This window comes from Gallinula chloropus (genome assembly GCF_964237585.1).
Source record: "Gallinula chloropus genome assembly, chromosome: 3".
Taxonomy (NCBI): Eukaryota; Metazoa; Chordata; class Aves; order Gruiformes; family Rallidae; genus Gallinula; species Gallinula chloropus.
In genome coordinates, this window is record NC_140087.1 from 37103331 (window position 1) to 37124418 (window position 21088).

Below are 21088 nucleotides of genomic sequence, written 5' to 3' on the forward strand. Positions count from 1 at the left end.
TAATGGACATCTGTTCCCAACCAGCGTCACTTTGATGCTTTTAGGAGAAAAATCTTACAAGACAACTAGTAGTAAATAATAAAATTTAAAAGCACATACTAAAAGGTACTTTCTAAAAAATATCTTACATAACTATACAGTTTATCACAACAGATACCACAACATGACCATTTTTGTGACAAAAACTGCAAGACCTCGATAACCTTGGGGGTTATGCCTGATAAACGTTACATTTTTACACAGCCTGAGACTTGTATTTACCTTTACAGACTATTGATTTTATCACCATTTTTATAAAGGAGTTTTTTTGTGTTTTCTTTTTTTAAACACATCACAGGCAATATAGAACTTGTTTCTTCAGGAGGGGCAGATTGATTTGGCAAAATAAGCTTTGGAAAAACACCAGTGGAAATTTCAAAGCTAAACATCATATGCGTTCACATATATAGACTTGAGAATACTTAGCATGTTTCATCTCATGACATGTAAACAATGCCATGATACTAGCTGCATCCCTTAATCACCACAATAAGGTTAAACACAACAATATATTCTGCAGTTGAATCAGAAAAATTTGCAAGTCTGTATTACAAAGAAATAGTTTTTAATTTTCTGATATAAAGTATTTATTACATTCAAGCACAAAAAAAGTTGTGGAGAAAAATACGTAGGAACTTGTGAAACTTGTAAAACACTTCCAAATCTAAATGTACCCAGGTAGCATCCTGCCCCCAATGAAGTTACTGACAAAGCTGACAGGATTTCACTCTGAACATCTGATTTGCTTTAGCTTCTTTTGCTACTTCTTATACATGCACCCCACCAACTTCAGACTCTTTCCTGATGACTGACTCAGTGTCACTTTCTTACAGATTTGCAAGTTGTACTTCTCTTTCAGCACCCATGAAATGGGTCACACCCTTGCACTCAGAGTCAAGGTTTCAGTAACTTTCATGCAGAAAAGACAGAAAGATATAAGCAAGAAAAGCAATTATCAAGAAGGTGTATGAAAGTGTATGTTAGAGCAGGCCACCTTCTTTCATTTACACCACCTCCTTGCTTGTCAGTATGTAAATTGCTCCAATTTTGACTCCTTCCATTCTTACTCACACAATGTAGTAAGTGGGAGTAAGTTTGTCTAAAAGAGTCTAAGTGAAGACATGAATCACATCTCATACTGGCCCAGAACTTTGAAAGTATAAAGAGGAAATAAGAAAACTGAAAAAAATCTATGCTATTTTGACAAAATTTTAGTGCAGGATGTCTGGTCATACAGTTCTTTTTAAGAAGCTGCAAGTTTGAAACCTGTGTGACTTTGGACATCTCATCTGTATCTATTAAGAATTCGTAATTTCTGAAAAGTGAAAATTGTTATATTTACTTAGTTGTTCTGCATCTTTCATTAAAAAAACATGCATAGGTGCAAAAATTATGTACTTGTGACACAAAGCAGAAATACACATTATTTTAGGCAGAGAATCATTTGTATTCATTACAAGCCAATATACATTTTAAAATTCACCACTTCAAGCAAACTTCAGAATCAAAGTTTTTTAGAAGTTTCAAAACACTAAATTCATATGAGAAAATGTTAAACTAAATTACTGGACCTGAACTCTTCAAAACCGTTGGCCAGTCCATACTTGATTCTACACATGCCTCATCCATCAATTAGAAGTACAAATTGTGATTTCTTTGCTTTGGATGTGCTTGAATTGCACGAATTTCAGTTCCTCTTGGGAACCCTCTTGGGAAAAATAGTCCTATACTGGCAGACTATTGACTAGGTGCACCTTTACCTGCACCTTTACCTACCTCAGAACACCTCTGTTTTTTTCCCAACATGATTTCCAAAAGGACCGCCTCCGGAAGACGGCATTTCCAGGAGTGACGTTATAGCTTCAGAGACGTTGTTTCGATGGCACTGCAATGTCATTCCCAGAAGTACTACCTTCTGGAGGCGGGTCCTGGTGGGAATGATATCACAGTATGACAAGTATTGTCAGGGTACCTGCAGATAGGCACAGAGACTGGGTAATAAAATGCCTGCACATCCGTAGTTAAAATGAAACTCTGCCTTCTTCTGCTAGCTGCTCTTACCTTATTTCTTTGGTCTTCTTGAAGACAGGTTTCCCATCATTTTCTTCTCCAATATCAAAAAGATCTGAATACAGCTCCTTATTTTTGTGGTCGACCTGGAAGAGTGCACACCTATCTGCATTCACCAGGTTTTTTGCATATATCTATAGACAAAAAAATAAAAGGGAAGTTTAAAGTTGTGAGATTATACTCAGTCATTCATTGGATAAAAGCATTAATCACCAGAAGGTAAAAGATCTGAGAAATGATCCAGTATGAAAATCTGTTTGAGGGAGCATCCACCTTCACAGCAATCTTTTAGAATACAATTAAAAAAGAAAGCATGTCTTTTGTTCAGCTGGGTTTTTTTTTGGTAAATTAGTCGCCTAACATCTAATTCTCTATATATCAAATATCTAATATCTAAAGATATTAGAGGCTTGCATGTTTGCTAAAAATAGGCTTTCCTATTACCTTTTTTCATAAGTACAAGGAATGCTTTCTCAAAAAGGTACTTTTCCTCCCTCTGTGTAGATATTATTCAACTTCACTTGATTTTAAGTAGATAGGTTATAGCAAAACCTAAGAATATTTTTGGCTTTTTGTCTTTATTTTCAATGGAAATATATCAGTATTGAACATCCACCAAAAAAAGACATAACAGAGGGGCTAGTGTTTGTTTCTAGAAAAGCTCGGTGTGCCTGTAATACATAACAATGGACTAATAGGGAAGATTAGAAGTGCCATTTATGGATTGCCCTATGTGGTAGGGTAGGAAATCGCTGTGCCCTCCTTATGCTAGGGACAGTTCTTGTACAAAAGCTGAGATTTTAGCAGTTCTACATGAATTAACCAAAGGCCACAGAATCCACCAACATCAAGAAAGCACCACAGCACTTGCACAATCTTCATCATACTTTGAAAAAGCTAGTTTTATCTTAGCAAAACTAACTGTCAGCCAGCACTGATTGTCAGAATAAACCAGCAGCTCTTCACTGAAGTGTTCCTCAGACATACGATGGAATTTCTGGTTCATTCTTTCCTCTTCTGCTCAAAGTTGAACAAGCATCACTGCGTTAATTTAAAATGCCATATAGTCACATTCAAGAACCTGCTCTATCCAATTCAAATAGGTCTCATATATTTTTCATCTGCTCAGAAAGTATAGTAACTGCGTGGTGGAGCATGATCTGAGGTGGATCTTGATCTACTTTTCAAAATTGTATATAATAGCTATCTAGTCATTCAGCCACAGAAAGAGGCTGACTACACCGTGGTGTGCAATGCATGCAGATGGCATATTTTAAGAACTACACATAATCCAGCAAGACCAGCTCTACAAAACTTGGAGGGCCCTCCTGTACTGACAGAGCCTGTGGCTGGAAAGATTCTGTTGCTTTCTATTCCATTTACTCCATTAGAGCTACAGAAAGTCAGGGAGACTGCATGCTAAGGTAACTTGTGAAATATTTCCCATCTACAGCATTAAGAAGTTTCAAGATCTCAACCACTCACTCCATTTATTCCTTTGCTCTAAACAGAGTGAATATAAACTAGGCCAAAGAGGAAAAGGGGCTTAAACACCACTAATTGAGAGAAATATTTCATGGGATTAGAAAGTCTGTCTTCTCTAAAGCCTTACCTAAACTCCAGGCCAGTGGCTGAAGGGGAGTATCAGTAATAACAGGTATGCTTTGTGTTGGCAATAGGGAGGCCAGAGAGGACCACCATTTGGGTAGTTTGCTTGTAACTTAAGCATATTGGTAAGAAAATTTTCAAGGCAATTTGAACTTCTGCTTCCCCTCCTTGCATCTATATTGAAAAACACCACTAATTTCACTGTGGGATTTTAATGAAAATAAAAATCAAAAGAATGCTAAAATGGCTGTACTTTTTTCTTTATTATTACAGGAAAAAATCAAACTAAGTGCAATCACCATACAACACAGAGTAAGACACAGAATGATAAAATCACACTCCCATAAACTAGCAATAAATGTGCAAACACCTAATTCGGTTCACTGGCCCAAGAAACAGCCAACTCCTACAGCTTCCAAAGGAAACTGAGTATGAAACATCTACGCAGGTTAAAATGCAGAATAATGATGCAGCCAAGTGTTGGAAAAGAAGATGAAAGAGTAAGCGTATTTTACTGCCAATTGTGCTTTCCACCAGACCTCTATTCATTGGAAAGAACAGGGAAGAATATCAATATTTGTTCTCAATACCATATGTTATATTACACTGGTTCTTTTAAATGTTAAGCTATTTTTAAGCAGCTCATTTAAATTGGAAAAGTCAATGTTCAGAAATGTGTCCTATGTGCAGAATTCTTTACTGTGTACTAACTAGAATAAGACAAACACTGCAGAATATTTTCCATTACTAATTCGAGTTTCTAAATAAAACCACTTTAATATTGTTTGCATTCCAAGTTTGTTGTCTTTCAATAGACTAGCTAAAAATACCGCTTTGAAGATTGGAGCAAGTATCAGAGTACTGTCGAAGAGTAATTTTTTGAATACACAACTTGAAACAATAGTATCACAGATCCAATTAAGATTTACATTCAGGAGAAAGAACTTCAGTATGCAATGAATGTGCCTTAAGCTAAAAAGCATAATTCATATATTAAACCCTTAAAATGTGCCAAGAACAACCAGTCCATATGCATTTGTAAACTCCATTCAGGAAATAAGTCTGAATTCAAAATTGATTCAGAAAATTATAATCTGTTTCTGGACTGTACTTTAATTCATCGATTATACAGTCTCAGTTGTTTCAATGGGCTTTAGTCTTTTTTTATAAAGCATCGACTGACATTGCAACCCCAGTTATAGGTGTAAATACTTTTCCAAAGCAAAAGTGATGTCATATCTCACACATCCCATTCAGCAACTGGAACAAATACTCTAGGAATAATGTTTGACCTCTAGTCCTTCCTACAGAGGATAGCTTCTTCAGGAGTGTTTTGCAGCATGTAGCAAATTGAATTTAGGAAAAAAAGAATCAGTAGGACAAGCTGAAATGCAAAGAAAAAATGAAGGCTGTTCTGTTACAATTTTCAAACCTTCTCTAAAACACAATAGCAACTATTTAGTTCAGACACAATCATGTTTCATTGCTTATGAAAGCTATGAAATGAAGCTGTTGCAACAATGAAAATTCAAGCTGACTTTTGCCACCTTCTTCCATATAGAGATGTTAGTACTGTTTCTATTTCATGTCCATTATAAAAAGCTCATATAATTCAATGATGCAACGTCTTACATCAAGAAAAGGAGAATAAAGTACTCGAATAACTAAGACCAATAAACTTAAAAGTGGAAAAGGCAACTTACCATTATATGTTCAAGTAGAGAATCTATTGCAACTATATTATCAAAATACGTTCTGCAGAGAAAGAGAAGTCAGTAAATATTGGCATCTAGTCAAGCACTTCTCAGACGGTTCTCATGGGCTGTTGATTCACCACCTCTTAACAGTGGAGCTCAAATAGGTGAGGACAAACCTGTGTGCACCTTGAAAGATCACTGGCTTGCTGTAGTGCAAGGAAATTGAGAAATGCTCCTAGTTCTATTCCCTTAAACCATTATTCTACAGCAACAGAATTGTAGAATATTCTCTATAATATGTAGAATTTTCTCTGTAGAAAAGGAAAAGACTACAAAACACTGCCTACCATGGATTAAATAGGCTCCTGCTGAGCAGCACCAAGCATGTATCAAAATGCCTTGGCACTCTTTACACACTGAAAATTTTAAAAGGAGATGTAAAAATAGGAAAAGAAAAGGAATCAAGAAGATTAAAAAAAAAAAAAAAATCCTTCCATTCCTGCTATATATCATCTCCACATTTCAAAAGATCTCATTTGGTTTATGCATAGAGGACTTCTAAAATCATATGAGAAACAGCTGAGGGAGCTGGGGATGTTTAGTCTCGACAAGAGGAGGCTGAGGGGAGACCTTATCACTGCCTACAGTTACCTGAAGGGAGGTTGTAGAGAGGTGGGTGATGGTCTCTTCAGCCAGGTGACAGGTGATAGGACAAGGGGAAATGGAATAAAAGCTGTGCCAGGGCAGGTTCAGATTAGATGTTAGGAAAAGATTGTTCACTGAAAGAGTTGTCAGGGCCTGGAACAGGCTGCTCAGGGAGGTGGTTGAGTCACCATCCCTGGATGTGTTTAAAAAAAGAGCAGATCAGGTACTTAGGGATATGGTTTAGCATAGGACGGGAACAGTTGGACTTGATGATCTTAAAGGTCTTTTCCAACTTTGTAATGCTGTGATTCTATGACTATATATTGAGAACTAATGAAAATTATGTATGAGTTAAATTAGCATGTTATTATACAACCCGAGCACTATTTAAAAGGCATCAAAGGTATAGAACTCTTAATGTGTCTTCTTTATCAAGCCAGGTGTAGCACGTTGAAGCTGCAGAAAAAGACTGGTCTTGTGACTTAATAAAAAAAGGTATCTCAGTTTCACAGCAAAGTGGTATACGTCCAAGGACAGTCAAGAACATTGAACGATAAAGGTCAAACTTATTAGTAAAAGAAGTCTAAATCTTCCACATGCCAAGTCTTAATAAGCCTTGGATTACAATGTTCCCAACAGACAGAAGAAAGATGTTGTCCCATGGCCTTGAACATATATACAGCTCAGTTCTGTTTGGGTCTAGTGGGAAAGAAATATATAATATGCTAGTCTTACATTGTCAGGGACATGAAGAGGTGGGCCACTGCATACTATACCCTTTCTAAAATGTTACAGAACACATCCCAGTGACATTGCACGCTAAAAATTTCCTCACTGAATAGGAAACCCTCTTTCCATGTAAGAAAAGGTACAGATCATTTCTAAGAGGAAATTAATTACTTTCTTGCTAGCCCATGTCTTCACCTACATGAAGTTCATAAAGTTCATTAAATGATATCCCAATGTGGTAGCTCAGAACATAAGGGTTTTTTCACTGAAATTAAACAATTGTAGTAATTGATAATGCTGCATGAGAGGTATTTCCTTTATAGAAATACATATTAAATATTTGCAGTAATTGCTGTAATCTTTATGCAATTCTTTTTAAATTTTAAGAAAGTTCTTTAAAACAATCTTAGTATTTTGTACCAAAAGTAAACTGCCAGCCCATAAATTTGGGTAGATTAATTCAGAGTTCTCTGGTAACATAGCTCAGCATAGATGTTAGCAAAATAAAACCACTCTGTTTCTGGAAAGAAACATAATGGTATAAGACGCTGCAGCAAGAAGGTAGCTCTCGCAAGGGAATGCTGAGAGTGCCCTTTAGGAAATACACTCTGAATCTAAGCTGAAATTACAAAAAGGTCACCCCTGAGGAAAAAAAGAGAGGAAAAACATCTGGATACAACCAGCTTGCTCTCCTTGCAAGGGGTAGACTCCTCCCAGTGGTGTATCACTCCCCATTCCAGGCAGATCAAGTCGGCTGCCTGCATTCCTGAGCAATAGCATAGGAATCTTGAACGTCCTCTAACCTCATCAGTTTGAGAATTGCTCATCAAGACCCACAGAAGTGTTTGTTACAGCAAAAATCCGAGACATCTCATTTTTCCACAGCATCATCAGGCCTTTATGATGCACTTAGAAATTCTTCAGCCAACTAGTTTGTTAAAACACTGGTAAGCATCTGAGACTGTGATTGATCAAAATTCCACTTGGGTTCATCTTTGAATTTTTTGGCTACCTATATTATTTAAAGATGCTAATAGCAGCAGCAAAGAAAGAGGAGGAAGAGCAGATCATCTAAGACACCAAACTGACTTTGCAAGTCTAAACCAAAGCTTTCATACAGTCTTACTGTGTTTTCGACTTAATCTTGCATTTATTGAGATGAAATTAAGAGAAAACATGCTACATGCAGTTACAGTCCTTGAAAATGAAAACAGAGCCTCTAGCAAATGTAGGGGAAGAACAGTTGTGTGGCAGCCCCAATTCTTCAAGGATATATCCCTGAAGTATGCATGTGTACATTCATGTCGAAATAGGGTGAGGAGGCTGAAGGAAAACTAACTTTTCATAATTCTTTTCAATCCTTCTATAATTGGCCATGAAAACAGATGACAAGCCTATCTGTCACTTGTCAAAAGAGGGCCATGTTTAACTCTGACAAATGAGGGGGGAAAAAAAGATATGCAAGAGACCATGAAAGATTAAAACTCTGAAAGGTACAATTGGCTGTTGCACTTTCTTTTGTACCATCACCAAAAAAAAAGAGTTTTAACAGGTATACACCACTGCCACCCACATTGTTCATCCCTGTCCCTGCACTGAAATTCCCTGCCCTCTGAGGTGTGCCTTTGCACCTGCTTGTGAGCTACAGGTAGATTGGAAAAATGTTAGAAAAGGTCATCAAAATAAATTGACAAAAATTATATTGCAAATCACACTTACTTTGATACATCAAGCAAGAAGTCATTCAGTTCTGTCTGCTTGGCAAGGCCCCGGCACACCTGGAAGCATAGATCATGTTATCATTTGCTCCAGAGGAACACTGCAGTCCAAGTCTGCCCATTTAATTTGTACAAAAAAATACCACTGCTAGCATATACATATGTAACAGCACTGTATAAAATGAAATACTGGATTTGTGTGCTGGGATTCAATCTCAGCTATCTTACTGCTCAGTTAAAACTGTCAAACGCGAGCAACATCTTTCTTAGGACTCTTTGAAAGACATTGATTGTCACACTTGCTCATGCTGTTTCAAAGGCTGCCACTCAATGTGGGTAAGGAGTCAACTTAATGACATATCCTTATCCAGAACCTCAGTTCTTCTGAGAATGTTGAATATTTTGTTTGCTTCCTTCCTTACCATACTCACACCACTTCTCTTTTCCAGGTTGCAAAGTAGCATGTAGACACAACTGAAGCCTGACATCAGGCAAGTTTAAATACGTTAAGTGGCAGATGATATATACTCGACTTTTGGGAAATCAGCATGAATATGAACACACACACATAAAAAAGTCTGCTTACCACATTTTAGAAGCAAAGTATTAGATGAAGCACAGTTCTGAACTGCAATTTTACTTCACCTAAGCTCACACTCCATATCTAAACCACAAATGTACAGCTGTCTCTTACTAAAGCAAGCACCGAGGTCAAAAAAAGAAAAAAGCCTCTACTGTTTGTACCTTTTACACAATAAAATATCACTCAGAAGTAGTAATTATCTTTCATCTGTGCAGTGCAAATATAAATATGCAAAATATGACAAACTACATCCATGTGCCTTACTCTTGCATTTAATTAGGTAACTATGTACAACTCTTGATATGCAGTACTTCCTAAAAAACATCTGTCAATCTAGTAAGTATGGCCCAACACCAGATCAAAACATTTGCATTCTTCTCATGCAAAAACCTGGGCAGTTCAAGCTTTCTGCTTAGTAGAAGGAGAGAAATTAAAATGACCATGGCCAGTCTTAAACTGAACTTCCCATGTTGTATTTTCTTAGGTGCAAAAGACTTCTCAGTTAAAGAGGGAGTCATCATTACAAAGGGAAGCTACAACTAACTGCATACAATTGCAATTCCTCTAATGTACAGTAGCCTGTGCCAGCTAATTCTGCCTAAATGCACCTGGGTGAATGACCACCCTAAAAAAGTCAATGACTTCCAGCACCGAGGTGGCAGACAGATGGAGCCTAGAAAAGCAGGAAGCTTTGTGCAAGTCTTCTGCCAAGACTATGAAAGACACCTTGAGAAAACATAATGTCACAAAGTGCTTCCTGGGAGTTGTCAGAAGAATCTGTTTTAGCATCTTCTGTGAGTTGATGGAATATGTTTAGTTTCAGTGTTAACACCTTCTCATAGCTGAAGTAACAAAATCTGGTAGCAGAGCTGCTGGTGTTCACTAGAGCTACTTGCACTGTGTGGTGCTTCATTAGGCACCTGACTAGGGACAGCATGAAGCATCCTTGGGGGGAGGAGTTACAGGACCATGAAGCAGCTAGCAAGGATGGCTTAAAGTAAGCTTATCCAGGAACACCTAATATTCTCAAACTGAATACCAAAGCAGGAGGAAAGCAACTAGCTGCCCTGAGGAGTTACCTTCTGACATGAAAAAACCCCACCAACCTGCAAAGCTGTTGTAATTCCACTTTACCAACTATATTTCTCCTTTGCTAGTTTTTTTTTCTTTTAATAAAAATGTTTTTAAATTATTTGATCAATGGTTGCAAAGGAGGAAAACTAGCTCAGGTTCAGGGAAGGGGCTTGTTCTGGCAGAAGGGTTACATAGTGATGGGGTAAAGGAAAAAAAAAAAAAAAAAGGGAAACCCACCCACACTTACCTGTACTTGATGTATTGCTACTGAAGCCCATGCAAGATTTGCTGTTGCAACCTGAAACAAAAGAGAAGCAGCTAGTTCTGAGAAAACCTTGAAAACAGCACATCAGTTATATGCTCGTTTTCTCTATCTAGCTAAGTAAATTGACCAAGCTGCTTTAGACAACAGGCAGCCACAATTTGTGAGAAGACAGTTATTTTGTGAAAGCCTCAGTATACTTGAGAGCATTTCAATTTAAGTAAGGTACATCCAGGCACAAGGGAACAATCCTCTTTTTTTTTCTTCTTTCTTTTTTTCTTCTTTTTTTTTTGTATAAAAAATGCCTAACAATGCTCTTCAGAGATGGCATTGGGCATCCATCTGCTCAGAAATACAACTTCACAACAAATATCCTATAAACTGAGGGCTTTAACAATTACTTTATGTACACCATTGAAAGGCATCTGCCGTAGAAATAAAATACCCCCTAATATCTTACTGGGGCTGTATCTGTTCAGCCACGGCTATTTCCAGCTGTAAACAGGCACCGCTTCTTCCACTTCTACCATTTTGGTGGCAGAAGAACCAGACCCAATCCCTCAGCTCAAGATTAGGGTTTAAAGTATGACAGTTTCCAGGCAACTTTTCAAACAAATGTCATGTAAACTGCAGTTAACGAAGATGTGCTACCGTGCATAATCTCCTGTCCTTGAAACACAGGAGCTTTATAGGAACACGAAGGACAGAAGTACAAGAGGTCTGCTGCTGCATACCCTCATAAGGGTGACTTTTTTTTTTTTTTAATTTTGGGTGTTTTTTTAAATAGAACACATTGTACATGTTTTATAAAAACTGCTAATGGTATCTCATGTTTTGCTGAAACCTGAAAATGAAAAGAATGCTTTAGAACACTCAGTAAGTGACCTTAAAATATTTTAATTTACTCATAAAATACTTTGTTTAGCAACTGGTCTTTTCAAGTGAAACGTTCATGAACTTCAGTTACAGAAGGTATTTCATATAACATAAAAGACTCCTATTTGTACAGAACAGTGCATGCCTGAGACCTATCTGAATTGGAGATTGATTAGTGTAATTGGATGATTTAAAAAAAATAAATACATTGTGCCTAAGTACCAGAATTAATGAAGCCTGTTTTTCTATGAATACCTGTTCTTTGTTCTGTGGGTAGGGTCACTGGCACCACCACACTAGTTCAGTCCCCCATCATGACCTCTACTTAAAGCTGAAAAAATACCATGGGCAAGACTGAAGCCACAGCAACACTGACTGCCCAACTGATATACATGTATGAGCAGCACATGCACACTAGGCCACCCAGGTTACTCATACACTGAACACACTATTGACAAACACTGCTGTTTTTTCCTTCCTTGGGAGGGCTAGTTTTAACATCCTTGTCTGCATGTTTTCTGTTCTTTTCACAAGAGCAATTCCTGTTCAGTATATTTAAACTGCTTGATGTGGCATCTCATATCACTCTCGAGACAACAGACCTAACTAGAACTCACCCACTTTGTCCTAACTTCAGTGTTCAGGTTCCCTTCCCCAGAAAGGATACAGAGAGAAATGAATAGTACATTCATCTCAACGATGAGACGCCCTCTTAATGTACAAATGGGACATATATAAGGATCCTTGCCCAGACATGAGAGCTGCAAAGATGTGCTTCCAACATCTTTAATACAGCAATAGCCTTTGAGACATCTGCTCTGTTTTCTAATTAGTTTGAACTTTGCTAACAACTTGTAATTTTGCATTGACAAATAGACATGTACGGACAATGGAGGCACAAAGGCCTTCTATAATTACAGTAGACCATGCAGGGTAGAGGACAGACTTGGAAATGGAAGATGGTTATGAATGGGAATATCTGGTTAGGGAACCATCATCAATAGGAGGAAGAAAAGAAAAAAGAGAAAAAAAAAAAAGCAGAAGACAGCTCTTCAAGTTGCACCTAGACTAGCAGGTCATCCAGGTACCAGCACATCTACACACTGCTTCTAAAGATATCTAGGTCAGGAGACAAAGGGCACCAAGCAAATCCTGATGACTTACAGAGATGGGACAGGCAAGAGAGACAAAAGATGTTAGCTTCTAAAGGCTACGCAAAAGGCTGACCAAAAACCTGCACATAGTTACCAACCTATTAAGAAACCAAGAGACACAGGGACTCAACAGCTGTTATCCCTTGTTCTCCATGTTGTTGCAAGACATCCTGGAAAGACTACATGGATATGTGCATCTCTATGCACAACTCTTGGAAACACCACCTGGACACACATATATTGGTGCCTGAGAATGTGTGGATGTAAGAATGTGAACGCAAATATATGACACCTCTTTTGCTTCACTTTTGTTTTAAAGTAAAATCTCTTTCTCCTCCTGTGAGACCTAGCTTTGAGTTATGCTATACTGTTGGTGCAACAATAGGGCTCATTCTTTTGAGAAGTCTCAAAAAAAATTCAACTAAAAATAAATAAAAAAACCCCTAAATCTTTTCATACCACAAAATAAAGCTTTTCTGGAGACTTCGGAGAACTCAGCAATGTCCTTTTCGTATAAAACTATCTGATTGTTGACATTTGATTTACAATTAGATTTCATTTTCCTGAACTGCATTAATTTCTCTAACAATAATCAATAAGGAAACCTTAAATCCATTTTTCCACCAAAGAACACAAGGAAAAATTCTTGATGTGTCCTTTATGTGCATATGTAAATTTTACCTCCTGTGACTGAAAACACAAACCTTTTTTTTTTTTTCCTGAATAAGTAACATTCTATAAGAACAAAAATCAAGTATGAAAAGGTTTTAAAAAAGCCCCAAAATGTAAGAGGAGCAAGAGAAGGCAGTGTGGAGGGGGCTGAAGTGCTGACTATTGTGGGGAAGTGGGGAAAGGCTGGACGTGAGCTCACCTCTTGGTGACTAAGGTGGAAGGCTTCTTTGCCCCAGTGACGGTAAAGCTCCAGGATACCAATCAGATCACCAATTGCAGTGACAATTGGCAAACACAGAACAGACTGGATACGAGTCCCTGATTCCAGGCCAGTACCTTTGGGAAATCGCTCATCCTAGAAAATGTAAACATAGTCTGATAAAACGTAAATATCATAACATCAACATGAAAGATATACTGATGTTTCCCTCCCTCCCCCTGGTTCATCAAATCAGCTGGAAAATGATAAAATTCACCGAAACTCAGCATAATTCACACACAGTGTTAAGATATCTACTAAAAAAATGCAATAAAAAGTTCTCAGTATTAGTTAACATATACAGATAACCAGAATTAGCTGTAATATTTGATCCAGTTTGGGGGTTGTTTTTATAATACATTTTCTCTAATTTCATAGGAAGCAAAACCAGCACCTCATAACAAGTGCCAGTCCAGATTAAGTAAAATCCCAAACAGCACAACCATACCACCTCCTCCTCCCCCGCAAAAAACCCACCCCAAAGCATTTGTAATCCTCAAGTGGACTGCTCGGATTTCAGTGTTACCAAGCAGAGTGCAGTGCTTGCAAGAGAACAAAAATCAAAACCTGAAGCTAAAGCATTAGGTTACACAGAGTTATAATCCTCAACCAACTCCTGAGGAGGAAAAAGTGTTCTCAAAAAATTCTTCATGAGAGTAATAACCTTTCTCCTTCTCTCAGTTATGCATCCTGAATAAGTCAGTGCAAAAGTTATAGGAACAAATGTTAAAATAATCCTACCAGCTGCTAAGAAAGGCCCAAATTCATAACTTTTAATCTACACAGGGAATGTCCAAGGCTTTATAGCTTTAGTTCCCCATGCAGGAAAACTCACAAAGACCCGAGAAACCACCTGGATGTTACTGTTAGCAAGGCAATAAATAGCTGATGTGAAGTGTGGGAGACCCACTTCATTGCACATCAATCCCTCATTACTTGATTCGTACCAGATGTTCCCTGCAGGCTGCTTAGGCAAGACAGACACTCCTTAAGGGCTGATCAAAATCTCTCCTTTCTCAAAGAAAACAGCAAGTAATCTCTACCTTAATTATTAAGATGACAATCAATCTGAACAGCTAGGAACAAATGACAGACAAAAGAGAGTGGGAAGCACTTTGCAACATGAGCCTCCTGCTTTCACTTTTTAATTCTGTCCTCAAAAAATAAAAAATAAAAAAAAAAAACCCAACAAAAAGCCTTGCAACATCTTCCCTTTCACTGTTGAAATGTTCCCTAGAATCACACAAAGGCAAACCTTGTCTCCAAAATGAATCTTCCCGTTTGGTCAGTAATGCACTAATACTGTACACCAACTAAAAAGTTCAAAACCCATTCCCCACTATCCTCCCTGCCTTTATTATAAATCTAAAAAACCCCACACAACCTTCATATACCAGGATATCCTATTAATTAATTGGAAGATACCAGTAACAATTTAAGCCTTATATGTGACTGAAAAACCTAACAGCATATAAGATCTTCATAGTCCAGGTTGTGTAGAAAGTACTGCCTGTTACTACAGACAGGGAAAGCAGCTTCCACCTTCTACTTTCGTGGTTCTGTTGAAATGGACTCAAATTAGGTGTTTGATACTTTGTTTATAGCCCTGTTTTTATCAAATATTTACCAAAAGAGACAGCAAGGTCCAATTTTGGCCACAGTATCACTGCTACTGTGAATGGAACTCAAAAGGATAGCAAGCACTGAATAGAGAACTTCCTTGGTGTTCTTATCAACAGCTGATCATAAAGGCTTCTTGTAAAGTACAGTTTAAATACCAGCTTCAACTATTGCATAGATGCGACTACAGGATGAAGTTTTTGTAAAAAATTGGAAAGGACAGACATATGGAGAGCCAAGAATTATCAGAACATCACCCTAGGTTTTTCTGAATCCTTTTATTTTTATATGAATTATATTAAGAGAACCTTTATTTAGATCTACATGTAAGTATTCTAGCTGTAAAGCTAGAAGTATAAGCAGAGACCAAAAGCCTCTCTGATAACCACAATTCTGATTGACATTCTTGTCAAATAAAATAAATTAAATAAAACTTTGATTCACTATATGGTAGTTGTCTTGTTCGGGATTAGTAGATTATGCATTTCAAGACCAGAAGGAAAGGAATTTTAGCTGATAGGTTGGGGTTTTTCTCTCTCAAAGCAACTATGGTACTATTAGTTCCCTGATCTGACAACAAAGAAAGTGTTAAAAAACCCATCAAACTTAAAAATAAAGGAGATATTCTGAAATCATTCCATCAAGCTAATCTAAACTCTTTTCTTGGTAGCAAGACAGATGTAAATTTTATCATTACACATTCAGCTCAATAAACGTTTCAGCATCAAAATATTCATTCTCAGAACATGCTGTAATCATCTCATTAAAAAGAGAAAGCTTTTTACCCCCAGAATATCTTCTACTAACAACGTCTTTCTGGATCTGGCTACATAAGCAGATACTGTCGTGCCATGTGCAATGGGTCCTGCAGGAATGAGACGCGGTTGTCCTTCTTTAGCTCCCGGTGGTGTAAATATACACAAACTCTAGTTAGAAGGAAGAAAAAAAAGAAAGAAAAAGAAGAAAAGAATGCAATTAGTCAGCATGGTTAATTTTACAGAGTTACTGTGCAACCTACGTAGTGTAGAGGATTGGATAAAGCAAACGTAGAGAAATACAGCCTTCAACAATGAAAAGTAGTTGGATAAACACCGCTTAACTGTTTGGAAATCTTAGGAAATTCCACTCTAAAATTATCACTCAGACAGTGGATAACTCTTCTGCTGAAGTCAGTTATTACTTAAATCAGGGTTGGATGGCATTTACCTTGAAGACAATACACCACACGAAGATCACAGAGGTAAATACCTTGTAAGAGAAAGATTTTGCTTTTCTAGGATGCAACAATTGATTTCAATAGAAAATACTCAAAAGTAGAGATAGATAATCTTTAAATGTCTTGTTTATCTCATCCCAGGGAACTGGAAAGGTAATCCTAACACTGTATTTCCTGAAATCCAAATGAAATGTATTTGTCCCTGGTACTAGAAGAAACATCTATTTCAATTTCTGCTTACATAAAACTGTCTTATTTATTGAGAAGTCAAGTATGGCAATGTTCAAAAAACATCTGATAATTGTTCTAGAACCAAAATATTAAACAGGTTAACACCAGAATGAATAAGATCACAAACACCATTTTACAGAAAGAAAATTAAACACAAAGATCAAGCCTGCAAGCCTTTCTCTATGCCAAACACACTTAAAATCTAAAATTTCGTTCATTATTTGGATGAAAAGCAAACTTCATGGAAGAGTAGAATGCTCTGACATAACATTCCCATCACAGTTTATAAAATTCTCATTTATTTTCACCTCAGACAATCTGCACAGAAGCAGCCCCTTACCAGAAACAATTTTTAAGTCACAAAATGACCAGAAAGACCGGTCTCCAATGCTGTTAGCAGGAACAGTTCATTTTACAGGCAAAAATTTCATCTTCTGTTTCATTTTTCTACTTTTGTCTCATTACATCCATCAATTTATGTTTCTCCTAATGCTACAGAATCCCAGAGGCTCTGAAAATTTTAAAGCATTTATCACTGTCACACCCTATTCAGCATAGGAGACGTATTACCCTTTAAACACAAAGGGAATTTAGGCACATGAAGGATAAATGTCATGGCAAAGGTTACACAAAGTGTTAGAACAGCAGGAATCAAATCTGTATTTCTGAGACTTCAGCTTAATTTCTTTAATTTCCTCCTTATACATTCTTAATATTAACACAAATAAAGAGCCACCTCAGAGACCCACCTCCTACTGGAAAATTGTGTGCTCTTATATTGTCAACAAACCAATTAATTTCACTCATAAATTTGTAAAATGAGGAGTATATATACAGAGCTCTGGTGGTACGTAACTCTACTGTTAAATAGCTATATGAAATTAAATTATGAATTTAAAGCACATGAACCAATATGGAATATTTTAAGCAAAAATCCCTGCTAGGAAAATACAATTTACTTATTCTTTTTTATAACTTACATATATAACATGACAGATAGATGCTAGTGCCACCACACAATACATTACTAACATTCCTGGTAAGAATGGCCACATGTTGTGCCTCTCCTTCATACTGACTAAATTTACTATCAGACTGCTTTTATTAGGGCTGCTATGAAGGTCAATTGCCCAAGATTCTACAGCATCAGTGGTTATGATAATTAATATTAATTGCATCTAATCCGTTTCCTATATTTATCATTCACAAAGGTTTCTGTAATAGTAGACAAAAGCAGGTGCACGGGTTCTCCAGATTCCAGTAGTAGGGAGTTTTACACTGGAACTGTTATTTAATATTATTCCATTATATGCATGTTTAATTCACTGCAGGAAAAAAAAAAAACAAAAAACAAAAAACCACACCACCAAAAAACCACAAAACAAACCCAAAACAAGCCCACAAAAAAAACCCACAAAAAACCCCAAACCCAAACACACAAACCACAAAACCAACAAACAACAACAAAACCCCACAACATAAAATTTAGAAAAATCTATGGGTCTAATTCACTGAAGAAAGCAAGTGAAAGCTAGGCCCTATGACATCAAGCATCTCTCTTTTTTTTTGGTTCTCCTAGGCCTGTGAGGTCAATATCCCTATAGCACCTGAGTACCTCACAATCTCCAGCTATGCAATATTACAACTCCCCTGCAAGTTGAGTGGTGATGCTGTCCTCATTTTACAGATGGAAACTGCAATTTTAAAAAATGCTGTTATATTAATAAGGTTATTTTAGCTGAGGCCTCAATTACCATTCGAATACAAACTTCACAGCTCACCATACAGCCCGCAAAACGTGTTGCACTATGGCTCAGAGCTAGAGTGAGCCCAATGGATCAGAATCATAGAATGGTTTTGGTTGGAAAAGACCTTCAAGATCATCAAGTCCAATAATATATCCAGCCCTACTAGGTCCATCACTAGACCATGTCACCAAGTACAAGAAAAAGAGAACTCAGGCAAGAAAGAAAGGAAACGACTTCAGAAATCCACAGGTAACTATTTGGACCCTGCAAGACTGGGCAAATTACTAATAAGGTTGTTTCCTAGCACTGAATATTAAAGGTACAATTTGCAGTGAAAATTCAGCATCTATTGTCAGCTTTAAAAAAATGAAGTGATGATATGAGGTCCATCCTCTCATAATTATCATTTCTTTATTCTACAAACATGCAAGGCACATTATGAAACTTAATAAACAATTCCCCAAAAAACACACTGAAATCTTCAAAAACTAAGGAGATGCAAATAATGCAGCATATGTAGGTACTCCTGCAGTGATGAAGATACATTATCTGTAATGGATTTAACAGCATTTTGGAAGGAGGACGTTGTACTTCATGCTGAGGGAAAAACAAATGCTCAGAGAAAAGTACAGAATTCAGAGCTGAAATAGGAGTGAGGTCTACCCAAGAAGAACAAGAACCAGTAGCCCAATTGTTAGAGCATTCAGTGAGTTCAAAAGAAAACCACTCAAGATTCTGACAAACCAGTAAACAGTACATTTGTCTCGTTCTTCAGCACTAAGTCAGGCAGCCTCGAAATGTTCAGCAAGACAAGGGGGGTATTTACTCCATTTTGATATCTTGCATTATGGTACAATGAAATTTTAACATTTTCTGTTTATTCTGATCCCAAAATCAACCTTTTTCTTAAAATGCATTTACATTCACAGCTTCTTTAAAGCGTGGCCTTTAGCAGTAAAAGACACTAAGTCAGAATGTTTATTTTCCATATGAATTACAAGAATGTTCTACAGAAACAGTGCAACACACTAACAAATACACAAAACCCAAACAACAAAATCCAATAAATCAGTACATTGGATCTGCCAGACCAAGCCTGCTCAATCTGCAAGGATAAAAAGCTCCGTTTACTCTTATTTCCTCATAATCTAATGAAGATACATATAATTCTTAAATGAAAACTTATTTTCACGGTTACTTGACTTCATAAGCTTCAGTTTCATATTTTTACATGCACTTAAATAGCATGAACAAGAACATTTTACATAAAAGATCCAAGAAAAGCACCCATGATCTGAAAAAAAGGTATGTTATTCTGCTAAAACTGAAGAAACCACAGGTCATGATTTATTTAAATCAGGGTTCTGATACAAAAGATTTTTTTAAAAAAATCAAAGCAGCTAGAAAAAGGTTTAGAACATAAAGGGTATAGACATACTGAAAGACATACCTTCACAAATATGTGACTTGCTATACTATGTGTTTATAGGAAAAAGTACTTTTATAGTAGGAACAGTAACAGTATAACTTGTTCAATATTGAAAAGGTGGTTCATATTGCAGAGTACTACAAAATGTAGGAGATGAAAAACAGTGTTTAAAGTCTGAATTATATAGTCTAACTAGTGGAATGAGTCAAATTAAATTGACGGGACACTGGAGACCAAAGTTTATGTCTCCAAAGATTAGCACTTTTATTCACACCATTATTCTTACTTTTTCTTAAGAAATATTTGGTTCTTTACGCCAAGATAGCAATGTGTGATGCTTAGCAAAGTAACTATTTCATTTAAATAAAGTGTATAAAATGTGCTTTTCCACACTGGTCTCCTGAGTCATGCCCATAAACATAAAACAATGCACAGTCTTTCTCTTCTCAGGAATAGCTTCTTAAAACAAAATGCAAGATAAAAAAGACAAAACCAAACAGCCACTTTCACTAGAAAACAAAGAACTGTTATTCAACAGATATATTTTTCTCCAGAAAAGGCCTTCACTACATCTTCAATAGCCAAAAAACTGTTGACACCGTGAAGCACTGCTAGCAAAAGTTGTTTTCCCCAGCACAGTCTTTCCTGTGTCCTTGTGTTAAGTATCAGTTTGGCTGGTAACCCCCTTTGTTGCTACCACCATGAAGTACTGCTGTGAAGATGCATCCCTACGGTGGAAAAAGCTCATGGGCATGATTGTACTTCCAGTAATAAAAAGTTTTGCAGAAGCAATCCCATTCTGCTTCTTAGGGGAAACTACAAACCCCACCGTTAAGGGGTCAGTGATCACAAAAACTCTTCAAACTACCTGGCAGGTCCTAAATTTGTCACTATTCCTCGTGACGTGACGCTGTACAGGTAGAAAAGTAAGTCTGCCAAGGACAGACCTCAAACAACAAGAAAAAAGAAAGGCTAGTTCTCTCATAAACATATATTAGCTGTAATTAGTCCCTAAGCTTCTGCCATTCCCACATTGAGTTTATACATGCACCTTACAGAGTTTCGTGACTGTTGATACATTCCATATATGATCAATTTAAATCTGAATGAGTTTAAACGTTTAGTGCCAATTAAGGATGTGGAAATTATTCTAGAGTTTTGCTGGGGTTTTGTTGCAAAGATTTATGTATCCTCAAGGCCATCAATGGTAGGGTCAGCCAAACAAAACGCAGTAAGAACAAAAAAAAGCTGTGCTCTGGCATGCTACTTGAAATAACTTCTGAGGCATCCTACAGACACAGCTTTAAGGGAACCTCTTTCATTACCACTGTGTCCAAAACCACCAGGTTTTTCACATCACCTACCCAGCTCACATTTCCTGGTTTTCTTTTTGCTTAAGAAAATACTTATAAAACAAAATGTACTGTAGTGATCATAAAATTTGGGGCTAACCTACTG

General features: G+C 37.0%; 1 protein-coding gene across 1 annotated transcript in view; it reads right to left on the bottom strand.

The window, feature by feature from the left end:
* Positions 1-21088, bottom strand: part of PDE10A (phosphodiesterase 10A) — a gene marked incomplete at its 5' end in the record, with an annotated part of 179305 nt that overhangs the window by 28642 nt on the left and 129575 nt on the right. Inside the window, 6 exons of the mRNA XM_084261656.1 lie at positions 2101-2243; positions 5421-5472; positions 8508-8566; positions 10411-10461; positions 13327-13482; positions 15792-15932. Of these exons, the coding sequence (XP_084117782.1) occupies positions 2101-2243; positions 5421-5472; positions 8508-8566; positions 10411-10461; positions 13327-13482; positions 15792-15932 (602 nt within the window). The remainder of the gene's footprint in view (positions 1-2100; positions 2244-5420; positions 5473-8507; positions 8567-10410; positions 10462-13326; positions 13483-15791; positions 15933-21088) is intronic.